We start from the raw sequence: 19054 nt of genomic DNA, 5'->3' as shown, positions 1-19054 counted from the left end.
CTGTTTGCTGGTCCCACTTTTGGAAGTAACTATTCCTTCTCTTTTGGACTCTTTTAGCCTTGTGCTTCCTCGGCACTTTTCCAACTTCCCTAAAAATGATTCTTCGGCTAACACCCATCAACCACAAAATGACAGGAATATCTTCATCTCCCTGTCTCTGAAAAGGAAAGCAAACCCAACAAAACATCTGTCTAAAAGTCTTATAGGAACCTATTTTCTGATCCAACAAAACCAAAGTGGAGGCTAGCTCTTTCCCCTAGTACATAAAAAAGTATAAAAGAAGAGTAGGAACATCTTTATTTAAAATAAAGGGATTTTAAGCTCTATTTGAGCCCAAATAAATTCTGGCATAGTTGCAGAAATAATCCTTTTCTTTATTTTAGTTAATCTACTCATCTGAAAATTATGATCTCAATATATCTTTCTACTCTTATTTGGAGTTTTTACTTTTGGAATAACTGGCAAAGATAACAAAACTTCTGAAGTTATCTAGAAAAGATACCAAGATTTTGAAAGTATATTGTTAATCTCAAGTCACCCTTCAAAGAGGCAGCATGTCGTTGCCACATAAAACACAGAAACTGAGAAGTATTTACATTTGATTTGGATCCCATCAGAAGCAACACAGATGTTTCCTTTAGTGAGAAGACGCCCCCAAACGGAGCACTCAAATGACAACTGAAAATTTTTTTGCAATTGTCCACGAGATTTCCCATGCCATTTAGCTTTTTCAGTCTTTAATCTTAGAATAAACCAAGCAAATTCTAAAATTGGCACAGCTGAAAATCTTTGTTACATGCCTAGATTCCCACGTATCTTCAGCGCGGTGGTATAAGTTAACAAGAAAATAATGAAAAAGAGCAGAAAAACAAATGGTGAGCAAAGAGAATGGGCAGGAAGGAGAATTGCTTCCCTGCCTCACTCAATGTCCTGCAGGGATCTGAGATAAGGACCTAGGGAGCCTTGTTAAGCTGCTCAACCCTTGACCTGCAATTTAGAGAGAGGGAAAGTCTACATCATAGAGGATCATAGTTACTAGGAGCTTTGCCAAGTCAGTGAAAAGGACTTCAGAAAGTGGATGGACATATATGACAGGATTTCCTCTTTATTTTGGCAGTTGTCATTCCTGAATCCCCTGCATATGGAGACAGAGTCTCTCGGTCTCTTGTAAGAGGAGAAAATGTGTTCCACCCACTGCTTTCCTCTATGAGGTCTCATATCAATTACCCCTCTCTTGCACAGAGTAGCAATGCACATCTGACGATTGCAGAGCTTAACACCTACCTGCCAGAAGTTGGGATGTGAGGGCCAGAAGGTTTCTAGTGGCTAATAAAGCCAAACCAACAGTTTTAACCTTTCCACGATACCAGGCTGAACAAGATCCAGGCACTTCACCACATACATACATCTCAAGCAAGACTTGTCAGTGTGTGGAAGGGCTGTTCTAATGTTTCCCTGAGCTTGGGCAAAGATTAAACTGGTTATTTCCTAATGGGGTTCATCTCAGAAGATGTCTGCTTCATAAGCATCTCTGAGTGGAATGAGCATTTGAGTTCTTTGTGGACACGCAGAGAAGAGCATCCCTCACAAGTGATACTTTAGCATCCATCAGGCCTATGAGTATACTTATTTTCATGGATGCCAAATTTTGTTTCCATCCTGCAGAGGACTGGATCTGATTGTTACGAAATGACCACATCTGGGACTTGTTCTGAGGCTCCATTCTGCAAATCATTGTCCACCTCTGGATTCAGGGGAGGGCAGAATAGGTTTACTAATAGGAGTTAGCCTTATGTCACTGAGGATATCATATGGTCTGTTTTAGTCCTGCTGTTTTATAAAATCCCTGAAGATACTGAAAATAAATTGAAGAATGGCATGCATGTGCACACACACATACACACATGAAGCTCAAGCCTCCTTTTTATGCCTAGAGTAGTTCGCTTGGCCAAAGCTTACATTTTATTGACATCTCTGCCACTTCTTAGTGGATGCACTAGTTAGTCTGCTATTTTCTGGCTTTGCTGTTCCTTGTGTTCACATAGAATTTACACTTTCCTGTTGTCGTAAAAGGAGTAGAAAGTTTGGAGGAGGATTGCCCAACCAAGTCTACAGGGGTTGGAACTGTCTTCTGTAGTTCAGCAAGTATTCTGAAGAGTGAATAAATATACCTAAACTTGACAACAGCATTTTTTCACTGAGTCTTTGGACAGAAATAATTTAACATGTTGGTCTTATATCAGTTAAATCTGTGATGAAGTCCTGGAATGCCTTTATCTCTGAAGATATCTCCTTCCTTTCTCTTCCCCCATGCTGTTTTACACAAATTACTCTCCTGAGGCATATCTCTTTAAAGAAAATGAGGAATCTGAAGTTTATAAATTAGCCTTTTCTCCCTTACAGTTTCAGCATAATCAAGTACTTTGAGAATTTCCATTTGGAAGAGTTTAGGTCATCTCTCACCACCTTTTTGGACATCCTCCCAAATCTGTTACTCCCTTCAGACTTGTTTTTAGAATGAGCCATTTTGCTCCAGAATCTTGAATTTCTTTTATACTTTTCCCCGCTGACCTTGTGGCCTCTTCCATTTTGTCTTCTAGACCAGATAGTATTTCCTCTGGCATAGGGATTTACATGCTATGCCCAAACTTTTGTTTCGCATGGAATTGTTGGGTTTTATCTTTGTTACATTGCAGACCATCTATCTAGTTGGTCAACCAAAGTAGCCCTTCCTGAAGAATCCCGTATTTGGATTAAATAGGCTTTTGAAAGACAGGATGAGTTGGGGTAGTTTTATGTCACGTTCTTGTGTCAAGACAGCTGCACAGAATGACCAAGTGTCTTCTCCCCGTAGTTGCTTGGACAAGTTTTAGAGAGAGTGTTCAGAGTCTGGAGTTTTAAAATATGAGTTCACTTAGATTTCTATTATGTGTAGTTTTGGAGACAACTTTGTTCTACTGAGCGGGAAAATATGTTTGAGCTTTTAGCAATATAGATTCTCTCATGCATTCTTATCATCTATTTGTGCCTGTATCTACTTTCTGAGTCTACATACTGCTGTCAGTGAGTGAATTTTTCACTGCAAAGAATTCCCTCATCTGCAGATGAGCCTTCACAGGGAATCAATTCCATGCAATGTGAATATTACCTATATGTTTTGTTTACCGCTTATTTTACATTTTTTATTAAAATAGAGGAAGCTTTGCAGCAGTACATTCAGATAAGTGTAGTACCAAAGATCCACAGTTGATAGTCTCTGCCTGGGATGCACATATGCAAACAGTAATTACAGATCTTGCCATCCCTAGTGGAATGCATGCTAGCATCACTACAGTTGGAAGTGTAAATGGCTTCCAGCAATGGAGAAGGAAACCTATGTCTGCAATGCTATTGCTTGTGGCAGATGCATACAGCAGCTTTTATACGGACCTTAGAAATTGCTATAGGCCGTATGATCAGGGTTTCTTACATTTATTTTAATAATTAGTTTAAAATATATTTAGCTAAGCGTGCAGTTGAGAAGAGGGAAGGAGTATCTTAAAAAGGGTATATTTACGCCCTGTTTTATCAATTCTTTTAATAAGAAATGGAAAATAAGTAGTAAATAAAACATGTAGGCCAATATTCATATTGCATGAAATTGATTCCCTGTGAAGAGTAAGGCCAACACCGGTACCACCATAACTTACACTTTCACATTCCAAGTAGTCCGGATGTGGGACTCAGATGTGCACTGAATTCTTCCTGGTCTTTCATTTTTGAGTGTAAATCCTCCTGAGAGGATCAGAAACACAAAAAGATCAGGCATTAATAGCGTCAATTGCTCATCATAAAGTCCTGTACTTCAAAAAAAAATTATTTCCTATCATGTATATTGCAAGTCATTAATATTGTGTTTTATTTGTTAACTTTATGCCTTTATGGTTATTTTTTGTTGAAACATGCAAATTAATTATGAAAATAATTCTTACATTAAAATAGTGCTACTACCGCATCTTACTAATACGCTGGGATAACGTTTTCCTTGGGAATCCTAGAGTTTCTTTCACCGAGATAAAAATGGATCTGCTAGACTTTTAGTTTGTTTCTTTCAGCAAAAGTTTCCCTTGAATTTTATTCTCTTTGTCTAGCAAGCTCAAACTAACAGGGAATGTTCACCTTCAAAGGGTGAAGAACCCACCTTTTGGTAACCTTGGCACATGTACCATATCCTTGTAAATTGAATTCTTCACACTTCTTTTAATCATGTGTTTTCTTTTTAATATTATAATTGCAGTTTTAAAACAAAGCAAATTTCCTTGAGAGTTATTTCACCAGATGTGTAATTATCCTTAAGGATATGTGGTTTCTCACTGGCTCTTGGCATGGGAAAAGAAGAGATACCGCCTTGGTTTTATCACAAGGAATTTAAACTGTATGTACTTTTGGCCAAAAGACCTTGGTTACGAAACAAAACCCATCCTGTGTTGTCTCTGTGCTTTGCATGTCTATACTAATTGCTTTCAGCTTGGATTGTATGATAATACGTGTGTTTAATATGCATGGTTTGTTTATGTCGAACTCCGTTATCCTGTCTCATGTTCTTGGAGTGCCTGAAGTAGTTTCGCTAATCTGTCAGCATAGTATGTACTTGTGGATAAATATAGACACGCAGCCACTCCGTGAGTGGTCATCATCATATGCTGAAGCTAAAAATTACCCCTTTGGTTATGGAAAGGCTGATCTGATCCGGAGGCCTGCTTTCGCTCACACATTGTAGGTCTTCAGCGCTTGTCTATTAAAAAACAAAACGAAAAAAACTAAAGGAAATGTCTGCCTCAATGCTGAAAAATTTATAGTGAAGTTTGAAACAGGATTATGAAACAACTTATTTCCTTTTCGATTTTAGTTAGAAAAGGATTGTAACTTTTCTAACTGAAGGAGTGGAAGATTTCAGGTATTCACAGGCTCATGGATATTACAGTAGCATGTTGGAGAAAATCCAGTGTGATCAGCTTTATAAAGGGGCTCGGTAGGTATGAAAATACTGCAAATATATGTTTTGGTTTGTGTTATTAGTTTGTTTGCTGTTGCTAAAGTGTGTATTTGACACAGTTAACTGAAAAACACAATCTCTGTTTCTTCTGCTTAAAGATACTGAAAATTCAGTAACTGTCTTTGGCTGAAGTTGTATCCAGTGTGGCACAAACTTCTGGCTTGCGCATTATAAGTGTTCTGTTGTTTTGCTGCATCTCAGAGCTGTAAGAGAAATACCTATAGTGTAAATCATAGTAGAGAGTCTGTTATGATAATTTAATTTTGTACTTATCTCCATTATCAGCTAAGTGACGGCGTGTGTGTGTGTGTTGAAACTACTGTGCTTTTTTACAACTATATTTCTCTGATCAGGGAAGTGATCAATACAGGAAAAAAATTAGCAGTGATTTTCATTCAGTAATCCTTTCTGTGGCAAATGTATATGGTAGGGGTGATAACCATATGTGATATTGCATTGCTACTTCCATACTTACTCCTTGTTTTTAGTTTTCTAAAATTGCATAACATCGAGAAAATCTTATGTTCGTAGCCTGAACTAAATGAAAATATTCTGTAGGAAAAGAATATCATTTGAAATACAGCTTAGTGCGGATACAGTAGAAAAATAGGAAGCGTATCTTGGAAACAAGAAAATGGGTTGTTTGAGAGCAGTAGCCCTCAGACAGATTTTCACCCCAAAGTGGTACACATATGTTATAGTTGATCAAGCATAGTTAATCTTTTTTACAGATTTTCCTAGGATAGGAGCTTTAAATGTGTATACAACTTTCTAAACCTGACCTACAGATGCAGGGCCCTCGGGCATCAGGGTTCCCGTGGTCTCCTGCAAGTGTGTCACCATTCGTTCTCCTTGGGAACGAGCTACTTTTCTCTAGGTGAAGGGTTTAGTTTAATGCAGTACTTGTGTGGTGACCAGTTCCCTGCAATATGTTAGGAGTTCAAACTAAACGTTTCAGTGGTCCATTCTGGTACTTCTCTTTGTCAAACATTATTATCTTGAAATCAGATAGTAAAAACTTAATTTGTCAATGAAATCAGTATGTAGAATTGAGTATAACCACTTCCTCCCACCCCACCCCCACCAGGTACCTTCTGCATAAACCCATACAAACTAGATGTGGTGGTTTCTCAGGTAAAAAATTTTATGCCTTTTATTTAATGGGGCAGTGTTTCCCTGGTATAGATGGCAAAAATTGACACATCCTTTGTATTGCTATTTTTAAGGCCTGCATTATAATGTGTCAACATAAAGGGACCAATCATGGTTGACTTTAACACAGCTGTTTCTTAAATTTTGCGTCCTTCATTTCCAGTTTTATGTCTCAGAGGCAACTTTTTTTTAATGAGCTTTGTAGGGCTTTCAGTCTAGGAAAAAGAACTATATTCTGTTAAAGCTCATACATCATTAGTATAAATGTCAGTGACAGTCTAGTCGCTGGGCCAGATTTTTGCAATGCAAATGTCAAGCATATGGAGATGCTTGAGGTAATGGAACTGAGAAGATGCATTAGAAAGCCAAACCTGTATATAACAGTTCATGACCAACTCACGATCAGCTCAGAACCCTCACACTGTTGGCAATGTTAATGTCCACACTGAAGATGCTTATATGGAGTTAGCAGCTTCAAAATGGTCTTTTAAAAATTTGAACTAAATCAGTGTCATATGGCATTCATTTCTATAATTGCTGTAGCAAAGATAGATGTTAACCCCCAAGATATCCTTTTACTTTCCTTGGGGGGAAAGGCTATATACAGTCCATATACAGTCCTATACTTCAGAGAAGAGAGAGAATAAAAATTTTTGGTGCACTGACAAACCTCAGAAATAATTGCATTTCTTTATTACAGTGTGCAAATAATTGATTTTTCAGTTAGATGTCTGGAAAAAAAAATGAGATCAGCCTGTGTCGCCTACCTAACAGCATCATTGTTAAAAGGCTTCCTACTAAGAATGACTACATGGATTTAAATTCCAGTCTTGAAATCCTGGCTGAATGCCATGATGATTGAAGATACGGGTGGCGGCTCCCAGGTAGTGTGACTAGAGTTTCTTAAACATAATTTCATAAGGCTGTGAGGCGTGCATGTTCTCACACACTGCCTTCCTGCCATCCCTCCTGCTTGTCCCTTCGTAGTAAATTTTGAATGTAGTAGCCAGTTTAAACCAAAATTGCCTGAGGAACAGAAGGCAAGTTGGTATTTCATTAGATTCCTCCAGATTCCTTCAAGAGGGAGCCCGGGATGGTTGCCCTGGCCAGAGAGAGGCGGGGGGCCCAGCAGGGCTGTGTTTGGCTTGGCAGAGGCTGGCTGGCGGGCAGCCTGCCTGCCCAGCCCTGGGCCCAGAGCTCCGGAGGGAACTTGGGAACGGCTGGGGGGAGCTTGGGATGATGGCAGGGGGAATGGCAGGGCTTTTACTGCACAAAGGACACAAATCCTTAAGAAAATTGGTTTCACCGCTTGCAAAAATACATTCTTCCTAACTGAGCACTTGGCGACTAAACTGATTTCATGGATAGTTGTGAGCCAGTCAAGACCACGCATTTGGCAAATATATTAGTGATTGTAAAAATATTGTTTGACTCCTTCCTAAAGCTATTTGTGGAGAAATTTCCATTACGTAGTATATTCAATAGTCTGTATAAATTTGCATCTGATCCTTTGCATCCCACTGTCTTCATGCTTAAACTTTAGGAGAGCCTAGGTGATGACAGGAGAGCAGTAGCGCTTACACTCTTCTCTGGTGTACACTCTGGCTACTCTCTTCATTTTTTATTACTTTGAAGTAGATTATTATTCAGAACAAGGGTGTATTTTTAGAACAGTTTTCTATAGTATAAATGTGAAACTGTTCCATACACTTGGTTTTATGCAAAGAGTCATAATGGCAACAGAACTCCGTGATTATGCTTTTGCCCTCAAAAATCAAGTGAAACTTTGCAGGAAACAGATCTAGCAGGAAACATCTATCATCAAGGAAGGAGTGGTGCTGCTGGGCTGAGGAGTGATGGTGTATCTTATCAATCAGGGGAGCTATTTTCAAAGTAAAGTATGGATGTGTTATGCTTGCAGAATAATAGCTACATGAACAAAAGCATTCCTGTCTTGCATTATAGTCATACAGTGGACTTCTTTGATTTTTCTAAAGGAAAATATGTTCTCTTTTCTCCAATGAATCTCTTTTGTTTTTCAATGCATGAATTTGGGATCTGATTCTGCCACATCTTGAATACTCTTGAACTATAATGTAGTCTTTGGGATTTAGTTTTTTCATTTTTTTACAGCAATGAAGTGTTGCAGTATTCAGGAAAGATCTAAAATCTCATTTATTCTTAGAACAATCTCATGCAATTAATAGCTGACAAGTACTTTCAGTAGTAGTTGCAATTCTGTTCCTCAAAAGGAAAGACTAAAGGCATTGGATGTGCGTCATCCATCTTTCTAGTTCATTCCTCTTTCTTTCTTTTTTTCTTTGCAACTTGGATGCAACATACAATGTAACACTCTGGAATGCAATGCTATGGGGAAATGCTATAATGATAATATTTTCCACAGTTTCTATTGCATTACAGCACCTCTGTCCCAATCACCAGCAGTGCTCACAGGTGTTACGACACTTAGATTGCATTCAGAGTGGCTAATGTCTGGTCTTCCCAGTGTTACTTAATTTGGTACTTTTAAAGTCTCTGGCAAAACTGACAGAGGGTGCTACCAGTACGTGACTGAAGACCAGAGATGACTTTTATTGCGAGTAAGAGCTAAGCTTGAGAATTTTGTTTTGGAACTTTTATGCGTAGAATGGTAATATTTGAATTAATGAGGTGTTGTTTCATAGTACTTCAATTTATTTTTTCTTCTGTTTCCCAGAAAAACATTAAGTAGAGCTAAGCGTAGTACACAATATCTTGATATTGGTTATGGGGAATTCATGGAATCATGGGGTAATTTAGATTGGAAGGGATCTCTGGAGGATGATTAATCCAACCTCTCTGCTCACCAATTACAGAGTGTTTCTTAGGGCCTTGTCCAACCAAGTTTCGAGTATCTCTAAGAGTGGAATTTCTACTATATTGTGGACAACCTGTACCAGTGTTTGATCGACCCCTCACAGCTGAAATTTTTTCCATATATCTAATCAGAATTTCCCACATACCAACTAGCGTCTGTTGCCTCTCGTCTTGTCACTGGGCTCAAAGAAGAGTCTGTCTCCGTCTTTGCTATACCCCATTAAGTAGCTCAAGACTGGAATAAGATCTCCCATTAGTCCTCTCTTCTGAAGCTTGAACCAGTCCAGCACTCCCAGCCTGTACTCATGTAGCAAGCACATAAGCCCCTGACCATCTTTGTGGTCCTCCCTCGGCCTTGCTCCAGAATAGCAATGCCATTCTTGTGTGTGGAAGCCCAAAATTGCACACAGTACTCCAGATGTAATCTCACAAGTGCTGCATGGGACTGTAGGGTTTGGTACATTCAGAAAAACTAATAGGTAATGAACATTTGTTGGCCATGGAAAACATTTCATGTCTGACTCTTTATACTGGTGAAATGCCATTGTTTTTAAAGGAGTCGTTCTTGATTGACCTCAGTATAAACAAGAGGAAAATCAGTCCCTTTACAGCTCACCTTAGTCAAAAGATCAGACTCCTGACTTCTGCAAGGATAGGTCAGTTTGAACAGCAATAAAGAATAAACTTGTTATTTGACAACTGAGTTACGGATCTGGTCTACAAGACAAAGAATTAGAAATGAGGATGTTACTCAGTTAGGTGTCAGCAAATCTTACCACGTAAAAAAAGATTGAGTGTGCAATGCATAGTAAACACTACTCAATTTTAGTATATAAGATTTTTCTTTTGGTATCGTCTTCCAGTCTAGATTATGTAAATTTTACCTATAACTATATCATGCAAATTGTATTTTATGTATTGTGTATTTCTTTGATTATCAACTGGTCTCCAGTTTTGCTTTGACAGTATAGTGGGCCACTGGAAAAGTTAAGACATGTTGAATTAACCACAAGTAAATATGTTTTTTCTACATTTCAGCTTCTCCAGTTGGTAACGGATATATCAAGCCCCCTGTCCCACCTGTTTCTGGTACACAGAGGGAAAAAGGACCTCCAGCCATGTTGCCTATCAACGTTGACCCAGACAGTAAACCAGGCGAATATGTCCTGAAGAGCTTGTTCGTTAACTTTACTACTCAGGCTGAACGCAAGATTCGCATCATCATGGCAGAACCTCTTGTGAGTAAAAAGAAACTCTTAAGTATATGTGTACTTTGAATTTATTTTTAAATCAGGCTTGCTTGCCATGCAATGCAGAGTATTTTGCTTGTAATCTGCGTTGGAGTTTGATAGTGTTTCCCAAACTGTAAGATACACTACTATGGCAATTAGAAGGTTGTGGGAGAGGGCAGAGGTATGCAAGATATGCCAAAGGGGTGACATGAAAAGGAATTAATATTTTATTTCTGTTTGCAATATGGACATGTGTTAATGTGAGTGAGAGGCAGAGGGTGTGAGTGAGAGGCAGCATGGATTTCACAGCTGGGAGAGTGGTGACTTGAGTAAAAATAGATTAGAAAATGCTGAAATATGATAAAAAATGCTATTTCTAAACATTACTGGTTTTCAGCTAAAACATGAAAATGAATAGCATTGCTGATTCTAATTTAAATTCTGACAGTAGTGAGTTTCATAATCTAACAATGTGCTATAGCACCTATTTTCTAGATATGAAAAACTTCTGGGATTTTGATATTTTATCTTGAGACTACATTTTTTATACATTCTTGTTATTTTGATTAGGGAAGAATAGTTCTGTAACCTATATTTTAGTTCTGACAAGGTAAAAATAAAAAAAATAAAAAGAACCTGTATTTTTGAGCTGTAAAGGAATTCATATAAAATCTTACAACTTTTTTTGTTATAAAGCACGGTATAGAATACTTAGTTCAGTTCCCCATTTTCAGGTCTGGATATTCTGAACAGTACAATTAAGATTGTCTTGATTCTGATGGCATCTGTTTAGCTTTATATCTTGATTTAGATTCAGAAGTGTTTGATGCTTGCAAAGTTTTTCCAGACTTCCCTCTGAAACATTAGGTAAATGCAAGATTACGGAAATATCTTACGTAATTTGGAAATAACACAAAAAAATCTAACAGGAAGGAATATTTTGACAAAGATCCAGTTTCTTCTCCTTTCATGAGTCCCCTCCAAATAGCAAAAAGTAGAATAAACTGACAGTCATAGTGTAGGTCCTTCAAAAAAAAATGCCAGCAGCTGTTTATTACCATCCAGTCTTCATGTGACGCACAGTGAACATCTCTAAAATTTTAGGACAAAATGTGTTGTAAAATTGCTCAACAAGATAAGGGAAACAACAAAAATACCAGGACTGAGAACATAATTTCTTTGCGGCACCTCTGTTACTCTTAAACACTAACCTCTGCATTTTCATGTAATATTTCAGACATAGATACAAACCAGTGACCCTGATTTATTTGCATTTCACCTTGTTTTATGATGATTTTTAGTTGCTGTGCGTTGATACATTATTTTTGTCACTTTGTGAATCTGAATGTTAATCTTACCTTATTCCAGAGGTCGTTCGGTGAAATTCTATTTGGTAAATTCAACGTACAATGTAAAAATATGACAAGAGACTGGAATGTCACCTTCTTCTTGTCAGCGTTTTCAGAACCTATTTCTTACAGGGGTCTAACTGTGAGACACGAACAATAATTTGATGACATACTCACATCTTATTAATACTAATAGGACTTACATGTCATGGTATGCTGCCATTTGAGGGTGACTGTGACAAATGTGTAAGCAGGTTTCTGTAGACATTCAGTCAAAATTATCTTGAAATAATTGGGTTGTAATGAAAGAAGTGACAAGTGAAAATGGCGGAAATTATTCTGGAATAATGGCTAAGAATTTAAGTCCACCCTTTTTGTGGGATAGCTGTTGGATGTTTAGCAGCTTTGTTCCCACATTTCTACTCTACTGGCTAGAATTGTGACTGGGAAGTCCCAGGGATTTATGAGACAAAGATTATAAAAGGGTGGTGCAGAGCCACCCTTTGGCCTCTTTTCACAATAGGTAGTCAAATGGTGAGCTCTTTGAAGATTCTGTTCTAATTAAACTCAAACATACTTCAAAGAAAATCAAGCTTGAAAAGTGCTCTAACACTGAGGTGTTTCTAGTTTGAATTCTCCAAGTCATTACAAGATATGACAGTTTAATTTTATAATGAGTGATGAATACTTAAGATATCTTTTAGAGAAGCTAAAATTATCTGTTTATAATATAATTGCTTTTTCCTCTCTTCTCACAGAGTATAGCTCAGATTCAAGCTCTGAAGTTACTATGGGATTAAAGACTTACTGATGTATTTTTTACCTAGACATATCTTTTTATCCACACATTTTGCCTGCCTATCCTTTCTGATTATAATTACCATTTTTTAAAATTTTTTTTTTCTCAGTTTCTTTGGGTTCCATATCCCTCTTTGATATATCCATCTCTTTCTTTTGTGATGTACATGGAGCCCAACTGTAAATTACAGTGTTCTGACAACCACAGTGGAAAACCAGGTTTGTGTCCTACCATGAGTTGCAGATGCTAGCAAGGCACAACAAATTTTTTGCTATTTTTCTAGGGCAGCAGTGAAGGGCACACCACCCACCACCTACTGCAGACCCATGATACCACAGCTGGGATAACAAGATTCCAGCAGCAGAGAAAGCAGAGGGCAATGTCACCTACTCCTCCTGCTGCCTTGGCTGTCAACCGAGTATGGTTTGACATTTTGGTTACTGGATCTGGCAGCAATCATCACAGAAAATGAACTCCCAGTTAATATGTTTTCTAGGCATGAAAGTGATGTTGAGTATCCACTGCTAAGTCTTTAATAGGTTAGAATGGAAACTTTTTGTTTCCAGATGTGATTTTTTTTTACTTTGTCTGGAGAATATTTTATTTGAAATTTCCGGTCATTTTTTTCACCTTTTTGGGGTCTCTGAAATATAACGAACATTTTAATAATTACATTAGGCTCACAATTATGTGGCTAATTTTTAATGATTAAACTACTGTACCCAGATTGTCAAGTTATATTAATCCAAATTAAAGGTATTTGACAGCAGAATTAACTAAAAGGGATTTTCCAGTTTATAAAATTAAATTCACACAAGTGAAATGTAAATAATTTCTTCTTGATAACCTTTAATAACATCCTATTTCTTTTCTGTAAACAATTGTTCTCCCTTATAATTCATATAAATAATTTTTCCTGCAGACCTTTTTTCATAGCTGGTTGCATTCATATTTGCATTTTGATCAGTCTGTATTGTAAATCTTCTTTCCATTGCTTCACTTACTTACAAACACAATTTGGTATTTTATTACTGCTGATTTTCTTTCAAACAGTGATAACCTTAAAATGAAGCTAGAGTGAGGAAGTCAGGGAAACGTTTTTTCCAGTTCAAATGATAAAATTTGTTTACGTATCTTAACACTGTAAGGAAAAAAACCAGAAAATCGTTTCCTTTTTAAGACCGTTGATTATCACTTAGGGTAATAATTCATCCTGTGCATACTGATCAGGGTAATCTTTAAATACGGCATTCAGCGGTACTTACACACAGCTGTAGACATTGATAAAACATAGTGAGCTACAGGCATTGACAGTGGTTAATGGTTAATTTAGCTGTTGGTAAACTTTCATTATGCTTTTCTCCTGCAAGCATCTTCTTCTACTGAGCTTGTCTAAATTCAGGATCTCTGTCTGAATACTGAACTCAAGAACAGAATTTACTCATTATATGACTATAAGCACATTCACATATTCTGTCTGTAACTTTCTCCTTTTATTAGGTAGGTTTTATCTCACCACTGGAAAAAAAAATGAAAGTGGTGATGCGGTTGATACTAGTGTATTTATTGCTTCTATTTCATTAGAAGCTCAAAGACATTAAAATACAGACGTATTTCAAAGCAGGGCTGGTGATAACAGCCAAGCAGGTGGTTAGGAAGATTCTGAAAGAGCAATAATAATGCAAGTTTGTTTTTGCAGAGCTTGACCAACCAACATGTATAGTGGCACTGCTATCTGATTAGCTTTAATCTAGGCTTCACTTCCTCTAGGCATTGCAGAAGACATATGCTAAGGACAGACTTGGAAGAAAAGGAAGTAGAAGGTTGCTTGGGTTTTGAGGACTGGGCTGTGATAACTAGTAACATTTATGTAGGCTAAAATAATCACAGAATGGCAAGGGTTGGAAGGGACCTTGGGAGATCATCTAGTCCAACCCTCCTGCTAAAGCAGAGCAGGTTCACCTAGAGCATGTCACACAGGACTTCGTCCAGGTGGGCTTTGAATATTTCCAGGGAAGGAGACTCCACAACCCCCCTGGGCAGCCTGTTCCAGTGCTCTGTCACCCTCAAAGTAAAGAAGTTCTTCCGCATATTCAACTGAAACCTTTTATGTTTCAGTTTGTGCCCATTGCTCCTTGTCCTGTCACTGAGGACCACTGAGAAGAGTCTGGCTCCATCCTCATGACATCCACCCTTAAGATATTTGTATGTGTTGATGAGATCCCCTCTCAGTCTTCTCTTCTTCAAGCTAAACAAGCCCAGCTCTCTCAGCCTTTCCTCATAGGGGAGATGCTCCACTCCCCTCATCATCTTTGTAGCCCTCCTCTGGACTCTCTCTAGCAGTTCCTCATCTTTCTTGAACTGGGGAGCCCAGAACTGGACACAGCACTCCAGGTGGGGTCTCACTAGGGCAGAGTAGAGGGGGAGGATAACCTCCCTCGACCTGTTGGCCATGCTCCTCTTGATACACCCCAGGATACCATTAGCCTTCTTGGCAAAAAGGGCATAATACCAAGCAGTTTTATCACACAGCTGTAACGTAGAATTTTTTGTTTTATGTGGACCAAAATTCCAGCTGCATCACATGAGAAATTACTCCTTTGTTCTCATTTATAATGAGACACATTAGCATTACACACTTTTTATGTTTGAAGTCCTTATGAATAGTTTGGCATACACAGTGCTTTTGGACCCTGTTTATTCACAGTGCACAGACAGGAGTTACTATAAGGAACAAATAACTTCATGGAAAAGAGGAAAGGCAAACTGCCTTACTCTGGTCTAACTACCCACTCAGTATGTGTATGCCCAGATAAATTGAAAAGACAACTTCATTTGAATAACTTTATGCGAGTATATATTGAAAATGCTATTCTTTTTTTTCCCCATACAAAAAGTGTCCTCCTTAGGACCTTCCTCTATAAATGCTGCCAACATGTCAGATTCCCGTTGTCATCTGTCCCTATCCACCTCTGCGTCACTGCAAGGATTATGTCACTCATCATTAATATAATTCTTTTATTCCATTAGTGTTTATGGCAGTCAAAATTCTGTAAAGCATGTGGACAGTCTATCCCAACCCTAAGGAGCTCATAGTTCGTAATATCATAACTCTGTATCTAACTTATCATAACTCTTTATTTCTACTGTATGCTTTATTTAGTATTTAAATGATATAACTAAATATTAGTAGGTTAGTTATTTTAGATCCAGTTGTGACAAGTAATATGTAGGACATTAAGAATAATTTTGTGTTCTTTCAATATTTGGCCCTGAAGTACTTGAGATACTTCTTTTTGAAATTCCGCCTCACTTCATTATACTGCACTGAGGACTGTCCTTTCACCTGTTCATCAGAAAGTGAAAGCATCTACACACCATCTCACTTCAACTGCTCGATATGTAACTTGAATATACTATCCTTTTATTGTCTGGAGCCCCACAGATCTGTTACAGTGGATGCATTAAGCGGCTTGTTGAATGGACAGATCTATGTCTGTCAGTCATAGGACAGTCTGGTGGGCTGAGGACAGTCACTGTCCTCAGGAGAAGGCCCATCTCCTACAGCAAGTGTCAGCTCAGCAGAGTTTCTTTCCTGCATCTCATTGACTGGATTCCAAGTCAATTTTTCAGAGTTACAGTTGGTCTCAGTATTTTATTCAACTCCCAGCCATATCTGAGGACTAAGTTTGATTCTGTATGGATTGTCCCCTTGGTTCTGTTTCTTTTTATTCAGATGTCCCAGCAGCTAACCTCTCTGTTTCAAGAAATCAGTTAAGCAGAACAATGGTCTCTGACATCACTCTTCCCTCCTTCACGAATTGACTTTTGTTGCAACTTCACTGGCTCTCCAAGCATAGTCCAGTTCACAAAACTGAGCTGTTACTGGTAATGAAGCCCAAGCTGGGCCAGATCAGCTTGTTCTTTCCCCCAACAGAGAGAGAGGCAGCTAAATCTAGAAGATATCATCCGTGAAATAAGCAAGCTCTACTCATGTACTCAAAGGATGTGAAGGCAGAAAAATATAGGAAAAATCAAGCTTCCATACTTAAAGACAGAGAGCATCAAATACAGAAAAGACAGCTCCAATGGCATGAAGAGCCTTCACTTCCCTTTCCACTCATCACCTCAGAAATAATATCCCCCTCTAGTTATCTCAGTATATATCTCAGGCTGAGACCTGTAGCAGAAGCCAAGCACTGAACAGCGTAGAGCAGTCATCCTTCTAGAGTGGCTAATCTTGAACCTCAGGTCAGTTATCTTCCTGAAAGACCTCAAAAGGTTTGTGTGATTGAAGCAGTGGCCCCAGATCAGATATCTTCTGTGTAGTTCAGGGGCACATACCATAAAGTTGAAACACAAGAGTTGAGGGGAAGAGTATGAAAGACACAGTTGGAAAAAGAGTTGAAGGAAGAGACAAACGTAGGGTTTCAGAAGTAATGGGAGTGCAGGAGCATGGAGACAGGATGCAGCATGGGTCAGATTCCAGCTTCCATATGAGACAGAGGGAAAAAGTTTATGTCATTTTAGCAACCAGGATGGAAAAGGGCACATTTTTGCATAGCCATTGGCATAGGCATTTGCAGCTAGGTACAGGCCCATAAAACCACTCATACATTTCAAAGCCAGGCAATGTCAACAAGAGCTTTCTCAGTGATCTCAGGGTTTCCATAGCTGGGCGTGTGGGCAGAATGCTATTTGAGGCTTCAAATCTCATTCTGACAGCAAAACTCTTTAGGAGCTCACTGTCCCTGGGCCTCACTACTGCATAGTTGGAGGATAGTCAGTGGTGCATATGATGGTTCAAATCGCTAAGAGGATTTAACATTGGAAGACAGAGATTGAATCCAAGGTCACCGAGGCTGTCACGTGTTGGCAGATGCTTGCAAATATAGCAGAGAACCTACCACATGCCTCTGATCACAGTTTTGTGTCATTTAAGGATATTGGTTATTACTACTATCCAGAAAATGAAAGTCATACTACAGTCATCTCAGGCTACAGTCATCTCAGGCTAGCCTTATCACTGGTCTGTCATCATGAAGGACAGGGAGAAAATCAAGTATTTACTTCGGTAGCATTCTTGACAGATGAATGTCAATTAATTAAAGAGATATCTTTCCGTATTTTCGCAACAGCTTCATCCTTTGTAAGCTTTCAGACTTCATGTTTGAAGTCAATGAGGTCCTGCTTCATCAGGATTGCTTTATGTTTTTAAATTTGAATTTATGTGCTCTTTTCAGCTTGAATTATGCCATATTTGACCCTGCATATCTTCTGGCATAACAAATATGAGAACAAATTCAATACTTCAAGTAGCTACCTTCCCAGTTTGGAAATCCACCCAATAAAGTCTCGTTTTCTTAGCTGGTCATGTAGTACAGGTGGAAGCTATGGCTTTTACGACCATCGTACCTGTAACAGAAGGACAGTGAAGGCTGACATTGGCTCTTCAAGGGCACCCTGGCATCCTCCTTGAGTCTGTCAGATCGGTACCAGTAACCGGGAGGAAAAGGCTTCAGATCAGGTCGCCTGTGAATATGTCTTTTATGATACAGCTACAGCCTTCGTGACAAACATAGCCAAGAAAGCCCAAAAGAAAGGAAGTTTAAAGAAAACTAACTCCTGACCGTCATCAGAATTTCTCGAGTTCACTTTGAAAATACACCTTTCCTGTCTATCCTATCTGTCTGTTCTTTGAAAATAGGCACATAGGTGATGACAGTAAGTAGCTACCTGACATTAAAGCAGCAGTGGCTGTGAGACAGCAGGCAGTTACCTGGGTCAGTAGCTGTCGTTTATTACCCCCGGCTGTCTGAGGGCTAAGTGAAATGCGTTTACAGAGCTCTCAGCTGTGCCTGGAGCAGCCCTGCAACTGCAACTCTAAATTTATTCAAATCAACTGATAAGGGCTTCTTACAGCTTTGGTTAAATTAGGTCACATCACTCTGGATGGGCAACCAGCGGTCAGGGCCCTGAGGGCACTAATTAGCCTTAATGGCCTCCTCTGAGTCTTGCCCACCCCTGCCCTCAGCGCAGGACCCCATTCCTGGGGTCAGCAACAGGGCAGCGGGGCTGGGTCTCCAGCTCCCCACAGCCCTGCCCAGCCATGGGCCCCACCGAGCCAGGCCCGCCCGCAGCCTGGCCCTTGTCCTCCAGCTGCCTGACTTAGGGCTGGGGTGGTGGGGCAGGCCCTGGCTGCCAGCCCCTGCCCTGCTGTCCCCATGGGGACCCCCAGCCGCTGGGGCCGGCCCTTCTGGGCCCTGACACCAGCAAAGCCCTGTAAGCACTTCGGCAGCTCACCTTGCCGTAACTGAAGCAAGGCCTGCTTAGTGCTTCCCATAGAGGTTAAGATACTGGGAAAGGGTGGGATCATGGGCAGTTCTGTATCAGAAACAACTGCGAGTCTCTCTCTCTCTCTCATGCAGCCGTGTCTCTGTACTCGGTAGCTGTTAGGATGTCTGTCCTGCCTGGTCCCATGGTATTCTGGATGTCTGCATCCAGACAGGTGTTCTCCATTTTACCCTGCTACACCTTTTAGCAGAGGTCTGTTGCCAATCCTATATTTTCATTCCCAAGGCTCACAGATGTGGGAAACTTGCTACCCTTCCCAACCTCCCTGTTTTTATAA

General features: G+C 39.4%; 1 protein-coding gene across 1 annotated transcript in view; it reads left to right on the top strand.

The window, feature by feature from the left end:
* Positions 1-19054, top strand: part of FRY (FRY microtubule binding protein) — a 178946-nt gene that overhangs the window by 22808 nt on the left and 137084 nt on the right. Inside the window, exon 2 of the mRNA XM_009644896.2 lies at positions 10082-10281. Within this exon, the coding sequence (XP_009643191.1) occupies positions 10082-10281 (200 nt within the window). The remainder of the gene's footprint in view (positions 1-10081; positions 10282-19054) is intronic.

The sequence above is a fragment of the Egretta garzetta genome, unplaced genomic scaffold (assembly GCF_000687185.1).
Source record: "Egretta garzetta isolate BGI_Z169 unplaced genomic scaffold, ASM68718v1 scaffold40, whole genome shotgun sequence".
Lineage (NCBI taxonomy): Eukaryota > Metazoa > Chordata > Aves > Pelecaniformes > Ardeidae > Egretta > Egretta garzetta.
The sequence above is the reverse complement of the archived record's forward strand: the minus strand, read 5'-3'. Positions and strand labels throughout refer to the sequence as shown.